Source organism: Astatotilapia calliptera, chromosome 7, assembly GCF_964374335.1.
Source record: "Astatotilapia calliptera chromosome 7, fAstCal68.1, whole genome shotgun sequence".
Classification (NCBI taxonomy): Eukaryota; Metazoa; Chordata; class Actinopteri; order Cichliformes; family Cichlidae; genus Astatotilapia; species Astatotilapia calliptera.
The window spans coordinates 19,726,992-19,747,289 of record NC_137428.1 but is presented as its reverse complement, the minus strand read 5'-3'; the positions used below and the strand labels follow the sequence as shown (position 1 = coordinate 19,747,289).

Below are 20,298 nucleotides of genomic sequence, written 5' to 3'. Positions count from 1 at the left end.
TCTTTTATAATAAGATGCACAGTGATATCAATCTCATAAAAATCGAAAAGGTTTCAGCCCTGAAGCATACAGAGGCTTACGCTTTACCCACCATATTACCCACTCACATGACTCATACATGAATATGTGCACACGCTCCTTCTTCATCAGGACAACTGCAGGTTAAAAGCCAATGTGGACCAGAGGAACAGCGACAAGGACAGCCACGGCGACGCCTGTGATAACTGCCGCCTGGTGGAGAACCCCGACCAGAGGGACACTGACGGTGATGGCAAAGGGGACGCCTGTGATGATGACATGGATGGAGATGGTGAGGAGAGAAATGACATCACTGATGCTGACGCTCTTGTTATATAATCAACATCACTGGAGGCTTTTGCTGTTATGACTTCTTACCCTGCACTCCCTTTTATGATTCCACTGCTGTGGTCTCGTAGTGAATTACTCACAAGGATGCATGCAACTTTTATAGTTAGTTACAGATCCCTTTGTTGTTTAAACGCATCACTTTATATTAGGATAGATTTTGTATGCCAGCTCAGGCTGAATAAACAACACCGTAAAGAAAAAAATAAATGATGAAAGCCGATAGCAGGCTGACCCCAAAGCGAGTACAACCTTTGATCACTCAACAGCGTGATTATACCTCATGAAGCCCCCACAGGACAAGAAGATAGTTCTTCCTTCCACTGCTGCTGCTTGACCTTTATGCATTAGTAGTGCTGCTACTGCCTCCCTGTGATGAAGTAAAATACCATCTGAATGCAGGTTCTCTGGAACAACATAGAAAATGCAACAGTGCACCCTAGTGGTGATATTAGAAAGATCAGCTTATAAAATCATTTCTTTAGTGAGACAGCAGCATAAACCTGTTGCTCGTGTTTCATGATAAAGATGACTCTGTCAGTAATACAGCTTGCTTTCCACAGGTATGCTGCTGTGATTATATTACAAAGAATACTGCTGATTATTTCCTGGAAAATAGTGACCCAAACTCATATCTGTCTTTTAAAGCAAGGTATTCAGTCCACTGCCGCAGAAAGCAAACAAATGCACATCTTTACAGCTGACATGCAGGATTTACAGTCTTTGTTGACTTAACTGACTGCTCATCAAATTCTTTGCACATTTATATATTTTATAAACCCACTTGGTGGCAGTTTGAGTGTTAAATGAGTGTCACCTGATCGATGTGCAGGTCTGAAGAACTTCCTGGATAATTGCCAGCGTGTCCAGAACAGAGACCAGCTGGACCGGGATGGAGACGGGGTGGGAGACGCTTGTGACAGCTGCCCCGACATCCCCAACCCAAATCAGGTCAGTCATACAGGTGGATGTATGGCGGTCATGTAAATTAACTAAATACACTGACATAAGGATAGTTTATTTGATTTTGCTCGTAGTATTTAGTGTTTGATTCACTAGATTTATCTAACCACTATAGTTATGAGTGAGATATGAGATTTCAAATTCAACATCTTATGAAATACAAAAATATACTATCAACACACTGTTGAAGTGCTTCAAACATTCTGTGCTCCGTAAAAAAACACTAACAGTTTCTTTGAAATAAAAGGAAAAATTATCTAATGATCAGAGAAAAGTCAGATAAATGCAGTTTGTTCTATAGTTTGCAGTTCTAATATGTCATTCAAAAGGTCCATATTACTGATGAACGAAGCTGTTTGCACTGTGCATTTACCTTTACAAAAATAAGATCTTAACTGCAGGATTAAAGTTGTATTTTCACACTTGTCTCATTGCTGTCTGCTCTCTCTTCAGTCTGATGTTGATAATGACTTGGTTGGGGATTCCTGTGATACAAACCAAGACAGGTGATAACACTATCTTGATATCTACAGTACCAGTATAGCTTTTATTCATTTATTTCAATTTAACTCATGTCACTGCGTCGCTTCCTGTGTAGTGATGGCGATGGTCACCAGGATACCAAGGATAACTGCCCACTCGTGATCAATAGCTCTCAGCTGGACACTGACAAAGACGGGCTGGGTGACGAATGCGATGACGATGATGACAACGACGGGATACCGGATGTTTTACCACCGGGTCCAGACAACTGCCGGCTGGTACCAAATCCTGATCAGATTGATGATAACAGTGAGTTTCAGATTGTCCCCTGATAATTAAAAAAAATGAGTTTGTAGGGATGTTCAGTTGTTTTTGTTGAGACGTTTGGCTAAAAAGCAGATTGATGCTGAAAGATTAATGGTCATAATTTCGGGAGAACGTCTCTCTTCCCCCTGCACTGTTACTGACATTATTTATTTCACACCCACGCGGATCAAACAGTAGCAACCTTGGGAAGATTAAGTGGCAATTTTTGTGAGGAGAAAAAAAAAGCGCAATTTTTGCGAGCCTAAACTCATTCGCCAATTTTATGACTCGCTGTGACATTACTTGTGTGAAAATGGATTCTGAAACTAATGGGAGTGGAGTGTCAATTCAGTTAACAGACCATTACTTACATTATTACAACACACAACTTTTTCTTGTGTAGCCAGTTGTGGTAGTAGCACAGTTTTAATAGCCTAACAAAACTCAAAAGTCAGATATTTGCTTTTATTTAATAATCAGTGCCCTTTTAAATGTCATGTGTCCAAAGCTGTACTGTTAGACAAATGTATTTTTGCCAGCTAATATGTAGCATCTAGACCTATGAATTAAGAAATGGTATTGCTCCCTTTGATTTAAATTCGGTTTTCTTTTGAAGTTTATCGCACAGAGGGTTTTGTTTTTTGTAACTGCCATCCAGGGCTATTGCTGTCCCCTGTTGAGCAGAGACCAGAAAGCACGTAGCCTGTGTCGTGATTAAGGTTTCTTTCGTTTGTGTGTCGTCTGGTGGTTAGTTGCTGTTTGCTCCACACAACAAAGTGATTCATTCTTTCTGCCCTCACAGATTTTGTTTCCCCCTCGCTGTCATTCAGGGGCCTTTGATGTGTGGCACTCTCATAATTCCCACCAACTACATAAAAGCAAAGTGGTTCCCTTTGACATTGTAATCTTTTTTCTAGATTTCTACTCAATCGTGCACTCTGTGAGCCTGTACAAACTACTGTTACTGAAAGGTAGCAGTCCATTCGTAACATTATGTGTGGTTCAACATTACAGAATAATGTATGGTTATCACAAAATCCCAGTTGCAAACGTGGACGGCTTATGTTTGTGTCTCGGTACAGCATTTAGGAAGAATCAGACACATTCAGAGCTGATTTTGACTTATTAAAGACTCAGCGAGAAGCCATATCAGTATATGTCTGTCATACTGGAGGGTGTGGACTGCAGTGAGCTTCACTAAAAGGTCTTAATTTTTCAGCAATTTTTTAAAAACTGTGTGACAACATTTAGTGCATCAATTCATCCATTTTCATGTGCTTATCTGGGACCGGGTTGCAGGGGCAACAGCCTATTCGGAGCAACCCAGTCCTCCCTCTCCCCAGCCACCTCCTACAGCTTATCCAGGGGCAAACTGAGGTGTTCCCAGGCCAGCCAAAAAATATAATCGCTCCAGCGTGTCCCCGTGATCTTTCACGGGGCCTTCTCCCTGGTGGTGCCCAAGAGACATCCTTGTCAGATACTAAAACCTTTCAGTGTTTAGTAGTGGCTCCACTCTGAGCCCTTGCTTGAATGAATGAATGAATGAATGAATGAATGAATTACTAGCCCCATCTCAGGTGCCCCTCAGAGAAAGCTCATTCTTGTCAGTCATTATCCATTCAGATTCAGGAAAGGAGAGAAGTTAATGGACCAGGTCACCCTACCCGGGGCAGGGTTACCGTAGCCCCACCCTGGACCCTGGCCTGTGGAGGGAGCTTGAAGGAGAGTGGCTGGTGGCTGGCCCTTAGCTCACATGGATTAAGCATAGGCCTGCCCTCCACCACCCACAGGAGTCACTAAAGGGGTCGGGTGAAACGCATCGAGCAGAGGCCCTGGCGGTCTATCCCCGGCTATCAAGGCTGGCTATTGTGTAGTGACAAAGTACAGTACTTGAGATCATTTATCCAATGAGGTTGCACAGCTTCTGAGATATTTTGATCATACACTATTGTGTTTCCAAAGTAAATTAAAGATTTGAAACTACTCATGCACCCAATTTTTAACTGTACTTTTTAACTTTTCAGGTGACGGTGTTGGAGATATTTGTGAGTCTGACTTTGACCAGGACAAAGTGATAGACAGGATTGATAATTGTCCTGAAAATGCCGAGATTACCTTGACTGACTTCAGGGCCTATCAGACTGTTGTGCTGGACCCCGAGGGCGATGCCCAGATTGACCCCAACTGGGTTGTTTTGAACCAGGTATGAACATTATTATCACTGATCATTCAAATTTATCCATCATAGGCAGATATTTTTATATACACATGCTTGACTTTACTTGACTTTTGTGATTTCCCCAAGTGTTTTGTTGTCCAGCTTTGCTGTTTTGGTTCACTCTTACCACTCTCCTTGAATAGATTTCTGGCCCAGCAGGCAGCCTTTTATTGCCAAAAAACTAAAAACCCACGCTACACTACATGTTGAGACACACTTAGTCGGTAGCTGATGAACGTGTTGGTGCATTTAGCAGCTAATGTTCAGCAGATGTTGCCCTCGGGAGCTGGAAGAACAGAAAAATTACGCTGAAAGCAGGGTGCTGATCTGTATTCAGTTTGTGGCCAGAAACTGAAAAAAAAATCAGAGCTGCTAAATGTGTATATAGGGCACTTGCCAGATCAACTTGAAAGGTCGTGTTGTTCACAGTGTGTTAAAAAAAAGAAAAGAAAAAAAAGAGTCACGGCAGCTTTAATTCATGGCCTAAAAAAAGTACGTGTGCAAGCACATTTTAATAAACCTGAAATGCAAATACAAGCTTTTGAAATTAAAAGTTTCACGGTGCATCATTCATCATTAAAAACATCTCTTCCTTATCAGGGAATGGAAATCGTTCAGACCATGAATAGTGATCCTGGACTTGCTGTCGGTAAGGTGTATTTAGCTTTTTTACCTGAATATCACTTTTAGTGTTGTGTGCAAGAAACTACTCGTCGTATCTAATGCGCTAATTACTCTTTCTGATGTCAGGTTACACGGCTTTCAGCGGCGTGGACTTTGAGGGGACTTTTCACGTGAATACAGTCACTGATGATGACTACGCTGGCTTCATCTTTGGTTACCAGGACTCATCCTCCTTCTACGTGGTGATGTGGAAGCAGACTGAACAGACCTACTGGCAGGCAACCCCCTTCAGAGCCGTGGCCGAGCCCGGCATACAGCTGAAGGTGAGAGGGCGAGTCATCTCACTTTAGTTTTACTCACTCGACCTGTTTTACACATTCTTGTTTTCCTTCTGCTTCTACAATCGCCTTACTTGTCTCTGCTTCTGCGTTAGGCTGTGAAGTCTAGATCAGGCCCCGGCGAGCATTTGAGAAACTCACTGTGGCACACGGGAGACACCACCGACCAAGTGCGCCTGCTGTGGAAGGACCCGAGAAATGTGGGCTGGAAGGATAAGGTGTCCTATCGCTGGTACCTGCAGCACCGCCCACAGGTTGGATACATCAGGTATTATAAAATTCTTACGGCTTCCTAAATTTTCTTGCCAAGAGCAAGATGAGACGGTCAGCATTGTGTGTAGGTGCAAACTGTATGTTCAGCCATTGGAAAGCCAGGCTGGCTGTTTCTTAGTCTTAATAGTTGTAATTTAATAACTAAGGTAAAAATCCCTTGTTGTGCTTTGTACAGAGCCCGCTTTTACGAAGGAACTGAGCTGGTTGCAGACTCCGGCGTGACCATCGACACAACCATGAGAGGAGGACGACTTGGCGTGTTCTGTTTCTCGCAGGAAAACATTATCTGGTCCAATCTGAAATACCGCTGCAATGGTAAGGAAATCAAACATTGCAACATAATTTACAAATGGGATAACAATGCTAGAAAACTGTCAGTAGCTCCATCCTAATTTGGTGTTTAGTGCAGGTAATTAGCAGAAAACTATGCTAATATGCTGATCAACATTTTACTAAAGGGCTTTCTCAGCCTCACGGAATGTGCAGCATCTTGCTGCATGACCTCTGAGACTAGTTGTCTGCAACAGCTTCATATTCCATCTTGTTACATAAAGACTGCAGCTGTGAAGAGAATTAGTTTGACCTCACTGCATATGAGATTTTAAGCTTGTCTCATAACGCCTAACTTGTCACTTCCGCAGACACCATCCCGGAGGATTTCCAGGAGTTCAGCACTCAGCATGGCGTCGACTCGCTCTAAAGCCAACGCGGAAAAAAATACCACTGCAGAGCTACGAGGAATGCATCAGTGTGTACGTGCGAGTGTGTACGTGCGAGTGTGCGCACGTTTGTGTGTGCGTGTGTGGATGCCTGTGTCTGTGTTTTGATGTTTATGGCTTTTGTGCATACATGGCCACAATCTTTGTACTGTGTGTGTATTTTCTCATGCTGTCTCATTTCTCTTAAATGTCTCGAGCTGAGCTTTTAGGTTTAATGGATTTTATCAAATACATTGCAATATGCCCCCTTAGAAATCCTGCATATTTGATTTTTACCCTTTGGTATCTCTCTGTAAAACATAATCCTTTTCAAAGTTTCCTCATGCAAAAAGTTACAAACTGACATGCTGAAGAGTCTCTGGTGTAGATGTCAATGTGCATTTGATGCATTTGATCTCCTGCACAGTTATTTTAGTTATTTTACCCAAACTTCATTTTTTGCGTCCATATTCAGAAAATTCAAGTGTCTTTTATTTTGTCTTCTACTCTATACTCTTCTTCTCTTCCTCTTAGTGCCTTACTCGTGGTTAAATCATCTTGTAAGCTGAATCCTTACCAAAAAATGTAGCATAAGACACCATAGCGCTGCATACAGTTTTATTAGTTTTGTTTCCCCTATACTTGGAGTTGTTCTTTTATTATGATTTTTTCATAATAAATTCTACATTTTCCCAGGAAATAAAGTGAGATGTTATCATATAATAATTTTTACTACTACGCAGAAGTCATATTTGAACGCTTTTTGGGATATACAGTGCTTAGCAGATTTCTTAGACCACCTGTCATAAAAACCAAATAAAAAAACACGTCTTTACATTTATTGGCATGTAAGGAATTAAATTCACCTTTTTATACCCAACTTTAGCTGGTACATTTTCTTGTCAGAAATGGAAGTAAATAACTGTCAAAAGAAAAAGAAAAAAACAGGCTTTGCTGGGTTTTTTTCACCTTTTCTTGTATTTCAATCAATTTGAAAATTCATAGATAATAACAATAATTGTATTTTAGCATTTAAAATATAATTTCATCATTTGGATTAACCGGTAAAGAAATATAAAAATAATTTTGGTAATTTCCAGTACTATTAATATTGGACAGCTAGGTGGTGGGTCGTTGTGTTTGTGGGGTCAATTTTTTCTTTATGTTTTGTTTTTTATAATAGCTACCAGAAAATGGGCTGATCATGTTTCTGGTCTCGCTCACTCTAGAAGGCCAGTTTGGTTTTACATGGTTTTCTCTTTCTATTATTTGAACCTTGAGATTTTGATCATTTCACTTATATATATATATATATATATATATATATATATATATATATATATATATATATATATATATATATATATATATATATATATATATATATATATATATATATATATAGTCATGAACCTGGCCAAAATAAATTTTCATTATAATGTGTAGAAGTATTTTCTATGTAGCCCACTAATTACTTTGAGATAAAGATATGTTGTATACACATAAAGGACATTTTGCTGTTATTTGGTTTTGTTATTTTATAAGTTGTACTAGTCTGGATTGTTTGACCAGGTTCAAGAATCATACAGAATTTTTAACATTATATATTTTTTAAAAATCATGCGATGCGTGCATTCATTGCTTTTCAAGGATGGGCAATTAATTATCCCAAGGGGCTACATGTCAAACTGGGACTGTTATGAAAGCCCCACATCAATAAGCTTAATTCACTTCTATGTTATCTCTTTATTAGCTTATTGACTCCATGACCTCATGTGACCCCTTAGGAAAAATGAATTGCCCAACATTTACGCTGAAAGTGCTGTTTTGTTTTGATCAAAGGGTCCTAAAATGCCACTGCAGATCCCTCTGATGGAACATTTGTTAATTAAAGAATCAGGCAGACCACACGATGCTTCTGAATCTCACCAGTGGGAACTTTGCATTCACATGGAGGTAGAGCTGTTTTATGGTGAGCTGAGACCAGAATTTGGATAAGCTTTTATAAATTGGATTTGGAAAAAAATATGCAAATTCAGATACGGTGCCACACTTTTCATCGTGACAGGAATTTAAAATGCTGCAAATGGTGTTCAAGAGCAGCAATCGGGACCACCGCTTTTAAGACGCAGCAGCAATCTGCAAAACTGTGTGTGCGTGTGTGTGTGTGTGTGTGTGTGTGTGTGTGTGTGTGTGTGTGTGTGTGTGTGTGTGTGTGTAAACTCAAACAGTGAAAACAACACAAAGTAATAATGAAAAATCAGCACAGTGTTTTTGAAGATAATAGCCTTGTTGTCTGAAATACCTACAGACACATTCTTTGTTTGATGGCTGTTACAGAGAAAAGTTATTGATCAGTTTCCTTCTGATCGCCTGGCTTTTTGGTTTGCAGTTTGAAAACTTACTGTGGAATCGTGTTGAGTAGTTTCCATATTTGTTGCCTGTTTGAAAATTGCTATTGTAGCAGGGAGGAAAAGAGGTTACCAGCAGAGCTGAAGAGATCAAGGGGTTCAGTACAAGCTGCACAGCATAAAGACACCCGGGCTTTCATTGCTGAGAATTGTGACCGAAGATGTTGACGATAGAACAGTGGGAAGCTCTTTGGAAAATCGGCTTTGATCACTCCTTCAAAATGAATAAATAAGGCAGGTGGGGGAGAGGAAACTCCATGGCAAAGTGGCAGCCAGGTTTCGATTTCAGCTCGCACGTCTCTGCTGGAGTTGTCTCCACCTCAGGGGGCATGAGAGAATCATTCACTGATTTATATGGTGCACGGGGAGATGTTGACTTGTCTGTAATTTGTGATGAAGCAGAGAGCGGATGACAAAACCTGATAACATCAATGTCTGTGCTGTGCCACACAACAACTATTTAATGAACATACCGACAGAGGGGGGGTTCTTTGTAACTTAATTTTGTAACACAACAAACAAGAAGCTGATGCTGGTAACAAACCAAGAGTCTTTAACCGTGCTGGCAGCTCTGTGAGGCTGCACAGCCGTGCTTTGAACTAGTGTTGCTGTCACCTTGAGATGTCACCATCAGCTGAACATTAAAACTCTGGGGATCACTGAAGATGTTGGAAGACATTGGCCACAAATCGTTATCGTCCAAATGAGATGTAGACGCTGTGTTTCGTTGAATATAAGAGTAATTCTCCCTGATGAGGGGATCACCGACGTCTGATCGCTTATCCTCTGTAGAGCGTAGATCTGGAGGTATTCACCAAAGGTACGAGCTCTGAATATCAATACTGAGGCAGTTGCTTATAGCAGCGGAGCTCCCCTCTCTGGAGAACTGCTGTCAGCTCACCTTAAAGTTCTTTCATGATAAAATTCTGCAAACTTGCCATTAAAACCACAGAATATGGTCTGATGTTATCATAATCTCAAAGATTGAGGTGCTGCTCAGTTAGTAACCCTGTCGAGGTTAAAGAATATATTGAGCAATGGCTATGAATGTTAAATAAAAGATTAATGTAGGCACTATGATGTTGAAGTGAAGCCCTGCTTTCAAGCTTTGAATGTTCTGCATGTATGTATGTATACTGCGTATATAACAAAGAGCATCCATACTGTATGGGTGGATCCCACAGGCAAAAATTTGTCTGATAATTGCATCACAAAATGTGTAAAAATCTTTTTAGAGCATTTTTACTCATTCAAGTTTGCTGACTTGAAAGGAGGTGATGCAGTGCAGACAGCTAGTGGCCACTTATCTGTAAAAGTGGCCTTGCACTTTATGGTGAAAGCATTATTAAAGTTTAGTGGCTGAGTTTGAAGAAAATCCCCTGTGTAGTTGTCACAAAGGGCTAAAACAACTATAGAAAGAAATGTTGTTGTTTGTAAAGAGCTATTATTTCTGCTGTAATATTTCAAACTGTGGTTTTTGGCAGTTCCTGCATCTTATGTTTACTTCTAGACAGATGTTGTCATCAGGAAAAACTCATTTAAAGATGCTCAACCTCATTGTGGTCCAAGCAGCACAGCGGTATGATGGTTAGCAATGTTGATGATGGTCAAAACCACTGGCCAGCAAGGGTCTTTCTGTGTGGGGTGGTTGTATGGATTCACTCCAGGGACTCCTGGCTCACTCCCACAATCCAAAAGCATGCATTGGTTAGGTTAACTGGCACTTCTATTCAGTATTAGCCCTGCAATAGATTGGTGACCTGTCCAGGGTGCACTCTGCCTGCGCTGGATGAAGATGGATGCACAGAACGCGGTGGTCATAGAGGAAAGGTCAGGGAAACGCTGTCAGAGGTCTCTTCCTGTTTAATAGGGAGTTCTTCCTTCCCACAGTCACGAAGCGGGGCATTGAGGCTTTCTCTCTAATACTGCAGGGTAATTACCTTTCAATACAAAGACAACCTTTGTCGTCAACTGGCGCTATATAACCAAAACTTGGTTGAACTCCAGGCTTTATCTTCTTTTGACAATGTCTCTACAAACTCTTATACAATTCAACCTGTAGCTGCTATAACCTGTAGTGTGTACATAATCCAGTTAATGATCTGCATGAACAAGCACGCACTACAACAAAAACAGCAAAAAACACCCCCAAAAACCTTCAAAGGAAGAAAGTCCAGCTGGTTCCTTTTGCTTCCATCCTATTGGGCTTTTTACAGGGAACATGTAATGTTATACTAATAGAAGTATGGATATGCAATAGATTTCAGCAAGGAGTTAATTTTGAGTGTGAATAATTATGACTGATGGTGACTCATAGTACTACTAATAAAACTGAAGTCAGTTTATCACAGTTTATCATCTATCACTAGATGGGCTATAATAATCCAGGTGCTAGACCGCATCATTTAAAGGGTAGCCCAAGACACATTTCTCATCAGCCCTCTCAGTTGGCTCCTAACTGTGGTTAACCTCATCCTACAGAACACTGGAGCGCTCTGAATGGTCTTCTAGGTGTTCTAGTTCCCACTGGGTCTGGCTTCTTTGCTGGGACTAAAGAGACCCAATGGCTTCTACTTATCTGTAATAAACCTTCTTTGAGTTCATCGTGAAAATAGGGAGAGAAAAAACACCTTTTCCTCCAAACACAAAGTCATTATCACTGTCTTTTCCCCTTATATTCCCTGGGCCTACACTTCTGTTGACTTTTACATGTGTACTTTACACAGTTTCTCATTTAGCTGCATCTCACTAATTTTGGCTATATTTGTCACATTCAGCCCAGGGAGACCACGTCAGTGGGATTATATGCCTACAACGGAACATAGTGATGGCCATGTTCTCTGCCTAAAGACACTGGCACTGGTGGCTTTTCATGTCAAATGTTTTTATGTCCATGTTGCAGTAAGTGTTCTCCTCCAGAAATTAATTTGCTGCATCCTGTAAATGGGAAAGGCACCTTGTCAAATGTTAAAGACCAGTATAATAAGCTGCACTGTGAGCAGCTGATATACTCCGGTGCAATATGTTTGTCCTTGTTTTTTTCTGAGTGTCTAAATTACGATGGTTTAAATGCATCTACCATAAAGCACCCTCAAAAAACCCTCAAGGGAAAAAGGGGTCAATTACATGGTTGTTATTTTCAGCTAAGTACAGCAGCGTTCGGCAGTGTGCTGCATCATTTAGTTTCACTGTCAGCTGTAAATGTGGCTCTTTGGATTATACGATTGCTAGCAGAAAGAGGTGTGGAAGCCACGAACACTACCTTTAGCTTACGCTGTGACACTGAGACACATACTGATGAGCGAGTGAACATGACTTTACATTTTACCATTTAAAAAAACTTTAATTGGGGCAATAAATGACAGTATGTTGCATTGTAAAGGGAGTGTTTTCAGGACACAGCCATAACTCTACAGTGGCAGCAATAACATGATGATTAGTAAGTCTCAGTCCTTAATCTCAATTTACTGCAGACTGAAAAATATCAAAGTACTCGAGCCTTACTGTTTTTCTAAAGTCGTAATAGAGTGATTTAGAGGTTTTGGACAACATGTTTTTTAATTTTAGAGCAGCTTTGCCCATCAATTTTCCAGTGCAAATGAAAGCTCCTGCTGGCTGAATTTTTCAGCTTGTCAATTGGATGGTTAAAAATAATGGTCTCTGATGTGTTTGGTGAGCGCCTGACTTTTGCATAGAACTACCACGCTGTTGCCTTTCTGTTTGTTCTTTTCAAAAGCTGTGAAAGCGCAATATCCAGCAGGGAATCTGCTCATCTGGCTCTCTTTGATTGGACATTTGCCCCATAAATAATAACAAATATAATGTCACCCTGTAGCGATTCCAAGTTTCCTCTTAATTCATTTCCTGCCCAGTAGTTGTCAGTGCTTTGCCCTCAGTTGCTAACAAATGAGATCCTTCCATCTAATTTTGTGGATGTGGCTGCACATTGCAGCTACATGAGCTACTCACACAGATAATCTTACAGAGTGCATAAGATATGCAAAAAACCTCATGTTTCTGGTCCACTAGCTATGAATATCTAAATGGTGTTTTTTTTGTGTTTTTTTTGACATTTTTCTATCAGCGCCATTAAAAAAACAGTGCTAACTGTTTAAAATGTAAATAAACGGAGGCTGTCATTTTGCAGCTATTCTTGTCAGTGCCAGTTGGTGCTGGCCAGGTGTACGGCTGTGACAGTCCTTGGACAGGAGGTCTCATCCTTCTGTCCCTGCTGCTCTGCTTACCAGCTATTTGTTTTCATGCCACGTTTGGGCTCTGCTGCTGGCATGTTTGCTGCTGAAAGTCTCAAAACAATTTGCATAGAAATATGCATAATGTCTGAGCCTCAAGAATGACCTCTGGCTTCTTTAAATGGCACAGTGGAATGTTTTCTTAAATAATGCACACGTTCAGTTTTCAGATTCATGCAGTTGCTTGTTATTTGTGTAATACTTCACACAAATGGGGGGATTAAAGTGTTTTTCACTGATGTGTGGTGGATGGCTTGCTCTGGCCTGCTCCTCAAAGGGATATTTACACAAGGCTGTGGGGATGTAATAGTGCACTATCCTCCAGTGCCATTGGGGGTGTCTTCCTCTGGTTCTGCTGTTTGGTGAAACTCATAAACTTTTCTGCACACATACACACAGATGATTGCAGCAACCTCAAATCTGATGTCTGCAGTAGCTCAGAAACTTTCCTCCCAAGTCTGCAAACATCATTTCCACGTGCTCATCATGTGTCACGCTCTCCTCTCCTATGGCATCCCCTTTCAGCTTGCATTACCGGCCTGCACGTGGCCTTTCTGCCTGTCGACTCTCATCTCTCTCCTCATTTCCTCTGAGATTCCAGCAATCTGCAGACTGCCTCTGTCTGTGGTCTCCTACCCCGAGGTAAATCTCTGCTACCAGAGACAATTAAAGAAAGCTCAGCACAGTCAGCAGAAGAGCGGCCAAGAGGAGGCCCCGCTGAAGGAGAGGGAAGGACCAAGTGTCTATCTGGCTGCAGAGAAGAAGAATTTGTCCTTAACATTTACCTTTGTGAGCATTTATATTGTAGGAATGGAACGGTGATGGAATGGCTGGCGCCCCCCCCCCCCCCCCCCCCCACCGCCGCCCCCCCTTTACATAACTAAATTTGTTATATAATTTGGCATTGTGCATGGTGACAAATGATGAATTTCTAAACAGCAAATATTTTCTTCTTCAGTATTTATTCTGCCCTGAAGAGGGCAGTACATTCCAATAAAAGGGTGTAACAACAGTGGATGTAAATCTAATCATACTGAGAGAACAGGCTGAGCACGTGTGTGTGTGTGTGTGTGTGTGTGTGTGTGTGTGTGTGTGTGTGTGTGTGTGTTTTAGCTGTAGCATATTTTATTAAGCTTCACTTTGCAAACCACAACATTTGTCATGCTGATTAGTTATGACTGCAGAGCAAAAAAATTAGGGGGGGACTGGGCAGTCTTTCCTCGACAGCACAGTAGTGGCTGTTGGTAGAGGATATGTAGGGAAAATGCAGAAGTGTTTTCAGCTGTGCAAAAAATGAGCTGCAGGGGAGATTTCATAACCCCCCCCCCCAGCAGAGAAACAAAAATAAAAACACCTCCCTCACTGCCAGACATAATCCATCTCCGCCTTCTGTACTCCGCAATCTGTCTTAATGTTTTCTCTTATCATTTCCTCCCCATCTCTCTGATAAATTTTATAACCCGCTTTCTTACTTCTTCCCTTTCTGCCCTTTTCTCTCTTTTTGCTCATCTCTGTTCAGACATCATCTGTCCTCATCTAGCTTTCTGTCCTCCACCAAAATGATTTTTCTATCTGGGTCACGGTCTGTATCTTTGTGTGCATTTCTGCCTGTATCTTTCTGTGTCCTTATTGCCATCTGTCTGTCTCTATCTGCTGCACTTGAAGGCGGATGGCTATAGTCTAGCCAGAACGACACATACGAGCCAGTCACACACCCAGACATGTGTGGGAGCTGCAGTCGGGGGGTAGGTGCGAGACGGGAGAAGGCGACAGAGTCGCAAATGAGAATGTCTCATTACTTTGCCTGGTGATAAAATATGGCTTGTTATGACTGTCTTTTTTTAAACTTAATATCTGATATGCATTCCCTAATTCTGCCCTCATTTGAACACAATACTCAAAAAGATCTCTGCTTAAACTCTTGGTGCATTACGTTACATAAGGAAACTTTCCCCAGCGGCCTGTAAGTACACCAGACCTCAGACAATAGATTTTTTTCGGTGGCCTTTTCAAGCAATGTCGATTCATCCGGTGACATTTGAAGGACAGGGCGGCGGTGTCATGATGTGAGATGAGGTTGGCGTCGCTTCCTCCCGTGTGCTCTCAGCAGTATGATTCACCTTTCTGCATCCCCTGCAGGCATCACCCAATACTCCCACAAAAATGAGACAGGGCTGAAGCATTAGCAAACAGTCGCCTGTATGAGTGCTGTGAAAAAAGAAAGAAAGAAAGAAATGAGTGAAAATAAAAAGTATTTGGCCACATCTCTCTCTACCAGCTGTCTACTATGCTGTCAGATAAGAATAGCATGTCTGGTACAGAAATGTAGGCCAAAGTCTTCCATAACTGTAGTTACATTATCCACTTGTACTTGTTTGGTACAAATACTGATGGTATCAGTTAAATATGCTGCATTTTTCCTGCTCTTTTAAGGGTGTTTTATTGAGCAGTGTTGCAGTTTCTTGATCTGCACGGCCTCGTTATATAATTATTAGCCTCTCTCTAAATAAGCTTGCATTCTTTATATACAGGAAAAGCTGTACAACTTTGAAAATAAAACTGCAGAAAATGCAGTTAAAGGTAAAAAAATCTCGCACTCCATGGAGAAGATGCAACAGTATGTAAGCCACAGCTGTTAAATACATCAAGATGTACAACTAGAATATCACTCTTACGTGGGCAGGGCTCTAATAACATAGACTTTAAGTACAAGTCAATTGAATGAATAGAAAGGACACAACAGGAGGCTGAGCACACAAAACGGGGGGGGGGGGGGGGGGGAGGAGGAGGAGGGGGCAAAGTGGAGGTGGTGTGACTGCCAATCCAAACTGCCAGGGATCTGTTTGTGAAGTCCAATATCAGTTGTTTGGTTGCCTGCCCATCAGTTTGTGGTGTGTGTGTGTGTGTGTGTGTGGGGGGGGGGTCGGCTCAGAGCTCAGTGGGTTCAGTGTCTGCTTTTGCTTCATCACCTTGTTTTGAACTGAAAGCATCATTATGAGTCGGCTGGTATTATGCTTTTGGAGGACAGAGTGTGTCTGCCATAAAGATGGTTTCTTAAGTAGTAGTGATTTACACCCACAACCCTCCTGTTCCTTTGCTCATTAGTGTCTAATCAGGCAAATCACATGGATTTGGGCTAGTCTGAACATTTTAGAAATTGCTAATCTCTTGTGATTTTTCCCTAACAAAGAATGGCCAAAAAAAAAAGAAAACATATCATGCATCAGTTCTCTGGGTGAAGATGTCTCCTTGATGCCAGAAATCAGAGAAGGGTGGGCAAGACTGCTTCAGACTGACAGCATAATAGACAGCTGGTAGAGCGAGAAGCGGCTAGGATCGATAGGAAGGCAACAACATGTTAAATAAGCGCTTGTGGTTCAGGTGACGGCAATGTAGTTGTGTGGAGGATTGTTATGACCCAAGTCATCATTGTGCGTACTCTGTCCGCTCCTCCACACCTGGGGGTGGCGTTGTTCATTGTTTCTGTTGTGTTTTGATTATGTAAGCTCCAGGCGACAGCTGACCATTGGTTGGAGACTGAATGGTACTCGCTATAAATTGGTACCTGTCAGCACTGGCTGGGCACTGCCTACTTCCTGTTTCCAACAAGGCTGGGCTGTGTGTATAATTGTGTTGTGTGACCGAGAGTTCTGTGTCTAGAACAGCTTGATCTTTTTATGTACACTGTAAATATTGTAAATATCCTTCGTTAAAATAATGCACCTGGTAGATGCAGGGGTGGGAAGTCTTTTTCTTTTAATACATTTTCTCTTGTTTAGGTTACGTTAGTTGTGTTCCCTTTACCTAATGTTTTGTTGGTTTTTCTGGATGTGCTCACCCTGACATTTTCTACCGCTATAGAAAAAAATAAACTATTGTGTTTGGGCCTGCAGACCTTGCTGTAGTACTGATCCTTCCTTGGAAAGAGGGAGCATAACAGGGACATTTTCCTGACTCACTGTGGGCAACAGATGACAATTTTTCAAACTTCACAGCCTGCATGAGTATTGTTGCTGATCATGTCCATCCCTTTATAACCTCAGCACAGTACACACATCTTCTGATGGATGCTTCTGGCAGAATAACACACCTAGTCATAAACTGGATTCTTGAACATAATGAGTTCACTGTATTCAAATTGCCTCCACCATCACCAGATCTCAATCTAACAGAGCACGTTTGGAGAATTTTGGAACATTTGCATCATCGACAAATCTGCAGAAAATGTGTGATGGTATAATGTTGAAGAGTGTTTCTGGCATATTGTTGAATCTGTGCCTCAAAGAATTAAAGTGGTGTACCTAATGAGGTTTGCAGTGAGCTTATGGAAGCTCATGAAGTAATAGTAATTGATAGTATGAAATAGGTAGTTTAACCACTGCTTTAGTCTACTCAGACATGTTATATATAATTTAAAGTTAACTTCATGTATTTGATTCCAAACAATAAAAAGTAGTACAGTATGTACTACTGCAGGGGGGGGAGAAAAACAGCAGCCTGGACAAAGGAAGACGAGAGTGAACACTCAGTACAGCTACTACAAAACACGCGAACAACACCACAAAGAACACCAGGCTCCGTGTAAGCTGTCCGCCTTCTCACCACCTAACAATAACAGTGTTACTGCTGCTTGGTTCTTTAATTAGCATTATTTTCTCCGAGACTGACAGGCACCTTTGAATGTGTCTCTGTGAGAGAGACACAGAGTGTGAATGTGCGACAAACAGGACCAAACACACTGACTGTTCCCGTGGGCAGGAGTTATGAATGCTGGCTGTTCTGATTCACTCTCTCCTGCTCAGTCTGTGAATAGTATGGATGAGCTGCTATCTGTTGCATGACGCTCTTGGCTCAACATGTTCGAACCAAATTTGTCTGCTGCTTCCTGTGAGACGAAGGGAGAATCCTGAGGAAATTCCATCCTCCATTGGATGCCTGAAGCATCACGGAGGAGGAAGCACTGCCATGTATGTACGCTCTCTGTGACACCGACTCCATATCCATGAGTGCAGTCTGCTGTGTGTGTCGTAATCTCATAGTATGTGTAGTACGATCCCAAAATAGAAACGCTAATTTGTTTTTTCTTCAATGGGAGTAAAAAAAAAAAAAACTAAAAACAGATGACTTTCTGAATTTCATCAAAAGAGTGGCCTTTGTGTAGTAATCAGCACATGTCATCATGTGAATCATTCATCCAGGACCAGTAGAAGAGGGGCAGTCACTTCCTACCACAGATTTATGCTTAATGTAGTCATTACAACCAAAAATTTACTTCTAGGTGCTCAGTGGCACAGATACACAGAGAAAATGCCAGTGTGTCAGCCATAATGACATTTTTCAAAAGCAGCAGATTTGGCTACCTCTGATTCTGGATCATCCCAGCACCATTGTTTAGTTTAGTATCCACGTTTTGCCACGATGTAACACATATTCATCACAGCCTACTATTATTACTATTCTCTGACACTAGGAATAAGTTCAAATATGAGAACATGACCCGTTTGTCTGTTTGTTGGCAGTTACTAAATCCTCGTCTTATGCTATGTTCCATTTACATGCTTATTAGAAAGCCACATCCTTCACTCAGACTAACTCAGATAACATGCTGTAAAAATGCAAGACAAAAACTGAGGATTCGTGACTGTCAATCCAAACTGTCTCGAGTGTGTAACATGAGCCCAGACTGCCAAGTTGGACGGTTTCTCGGGGGGGGTAAGTGTTGTTTTCACTGTGTGTGAAGACTGAATGGGGGATGTGGAGGGGGGCTGCTGTGGAGATGGCACGCTTTGTGTTTTTATAGTTTTGACGATTTTTTGCTTTAGTTTTTTTTGGCTGTGAATGCAAACTGGTGAGGGTCCAGGCTGGCTTGAGATGGAGTCTTTGATGTACTTGAGAACCAGCCTGTCGACACATTTCACCAGAATGGAGTGTGCGCCTAGCAGCCCTTTAGACTCTGCAGGCTTTCAGAGACGATTGTTGGCTTATTTGAAGCAAGTGGCAACACATTTAAGTGACAGCGATGTGTTGAAAATTTATGTAACACCAACAGCCAGCCAGGTTCAGGTAATATCTCAAATTTTCACAAGATATTTGAACACTTACAAGGGTTTTTTCTTTTTTAACACGTTCAGTTACATAACACTAAGCTGTCTTTTTCTTCTACAGCTGTTTGCTGCTAGCTGCCCAGTGCTTTACTTGCATAGGTTTGCATTTATTGACGACAGAATTATACACAACTGCACCTACTGTACGATCTTATCCGTTCAGTAAAGGCTACTAAAAACATCACAAGAGGGGGAATGGCATTGAAAGGAGGACAAATCCAGCAACAGCAAACATGATGGTTAAAGTAAATTCCAAGGGGGAGAAAAGGATTTCAAAACCTTATTTTAATTTGAGTTATCTTAGATAATCACAATCACTGCTTAGATAAGTGCTTGGTGGTGTTATGAAGATGGCTATCTGCTGACAAGACTTACTTATAGAAGGATTTGGATACTATTCTGACCTTTTAATCAATCTCCATTAGCAGCTCTTTACAGTACAGAAAATCAGCTTTGGCTCTTGGTCACGTGAACATCTAAATGTGGTTTTCTTTTGAATTATGGTCAATATATAAAATATGAGGAGTTTGGGATGTGACAGAGTGCAATCCAACTCAATAACTCCAACTCACTGTGATACTGCCCCAAAAAATGATAATTTTGCATTCCGTCCTCTGCTGTTATACTACATTAGCTTGATAGCTAAGTCAGGTTTTAGACACTTAGAATTTATACTACCTTTTTCCTGCCGCCCGACTGTATTATAACAGTTTTTATTAACTGTCTGATGAAAGATTTGAATTACATAACATAACAGATGTCTGATTAAAACTACCGTGTAAAGCAGCAGTCTAGTTAGTACCCCTGTCATGTTAAACAATGGTTTTGTCACTCCTTCTTATTTTCTTATTCATCTCACAAGCCCTCACATTTCTCTTAAAAGGATAAAAGACTAAAATACCAAACTCTGTGTGAACCATCATCTCCAACCAACTACAGTTGTTCAGATGATGCATCACTGATCCCTACATATACACACACTATACCCATCTATGTATCCCTCCTCTTCCTCTTATCTAACCCTATCCCAGCTGCCATAGGGTGGAAGGCAGGGTACACCATGGACATGTAATCAATTTCTTGCAGGGCTAACACCGAGAGACAACAAGCATTCGCACTCACATTCACTGCTATGGCCAATGTAGAAGTACCAGTTAACCTACCCCCTCAAGCTGCATGTCTTTGGACAGTGGGAGGAAGCCTGATAGTCTCAACAAAGTCCAAAGAGTAAAAGTGGAATTTATGACAGACATCATGTGTCTGA

At 41.3% G+C, this 20,298-nt stretch overlaps 2 protein-coding genes across 2 annotated transcripts in view; both read left to right on the top strand.

Annotated features, from left to right (window-relative positions):
• thbs4b (thrombospondin 4b) overlaps positions 1-6,973 on the top strand; it is a 38,038-nt gene extending 31,065 nt beyond the window's left edge. Inside the window, exons 13-22 of the mRNA XM_026173477.2 lie at positions 151-310; positions 1,199-1,317; positions 1,783-1,835; positions 1,928-2,121; positions 4,143-4,321; positions 4,937-4,985; positions 5,087-5,283; positions 5,394-5,566; positions 5,747-5,886; positions 6,213-6,973. Coding sequence (XP_026029262.1) covers positions 151-310; positions 1,199-1,317; positions 1,783-1,835; positions 1,928-2,121; positions 4,143-4,321; positions 4,937-4,985; positions 5,087-5,283; positions 5,394-5,566; positions 5,747-5,886; positions 6,213-6,271 — 1,323 coding nt within the window. The 3' untranslated portion in view covers positions 6,272-6,973. The remainder of the gene's footprint in view (positions 1-150; positions 311-1,198; positions 1,318-1,782; positions 1,836-1,927; positions 2,122-4,142; positions 4,322-4,936; positions 4,986-5,086; positions 5,284-5,393; positions 5,567-5,746; positions 5,887-6,212) is intronic.
• A 5,370-nt stretch (positions 6,974-12,343) lies between these two features.
• On the top strand, positions 12,344-13,752 carry LOC145430225 (urea transporter 1-like). The gene is made up of 5 exons (XM_080304959.1): positions 12,344-12,352; positions 12,828-12,965; positions 13,173-13,292; positions 13,330-13,362; positions 13,456-13,752. The coding sequence occupies exons 1-5, from the start codon at positions 12,344-12,346 to the stop codon at positions 13,750-13,752; spliced, it is 597 nt and encodes a 198-aa protein (XP_080161085.1).
• Positions 13,753-20,298: the final 6,546 nt, after the last annotated feature.

What these genes read in the sequence shown, in the direction of transcription:
- LOC145430225 (XM_080304959.1), top strand. An exon ending in CGTTTGGGCTCTGCTGCTGG is followed by an intron (nt 12,966 to 13,172) that starts CATGTTTGCTGC and finishes TTTCACTGATGT; the next exon opens with GTGGTGGATGGCTTGCTCTG. An exon ending in TCCTCTGGTTCTGCTGTTTG is followed by an intron (nt 13,293 to 13,329) that starts GTGAAACTCATA and finishes ACATACACACAG; the next exon opens with ATGATTGCAGCAACCTCAAA.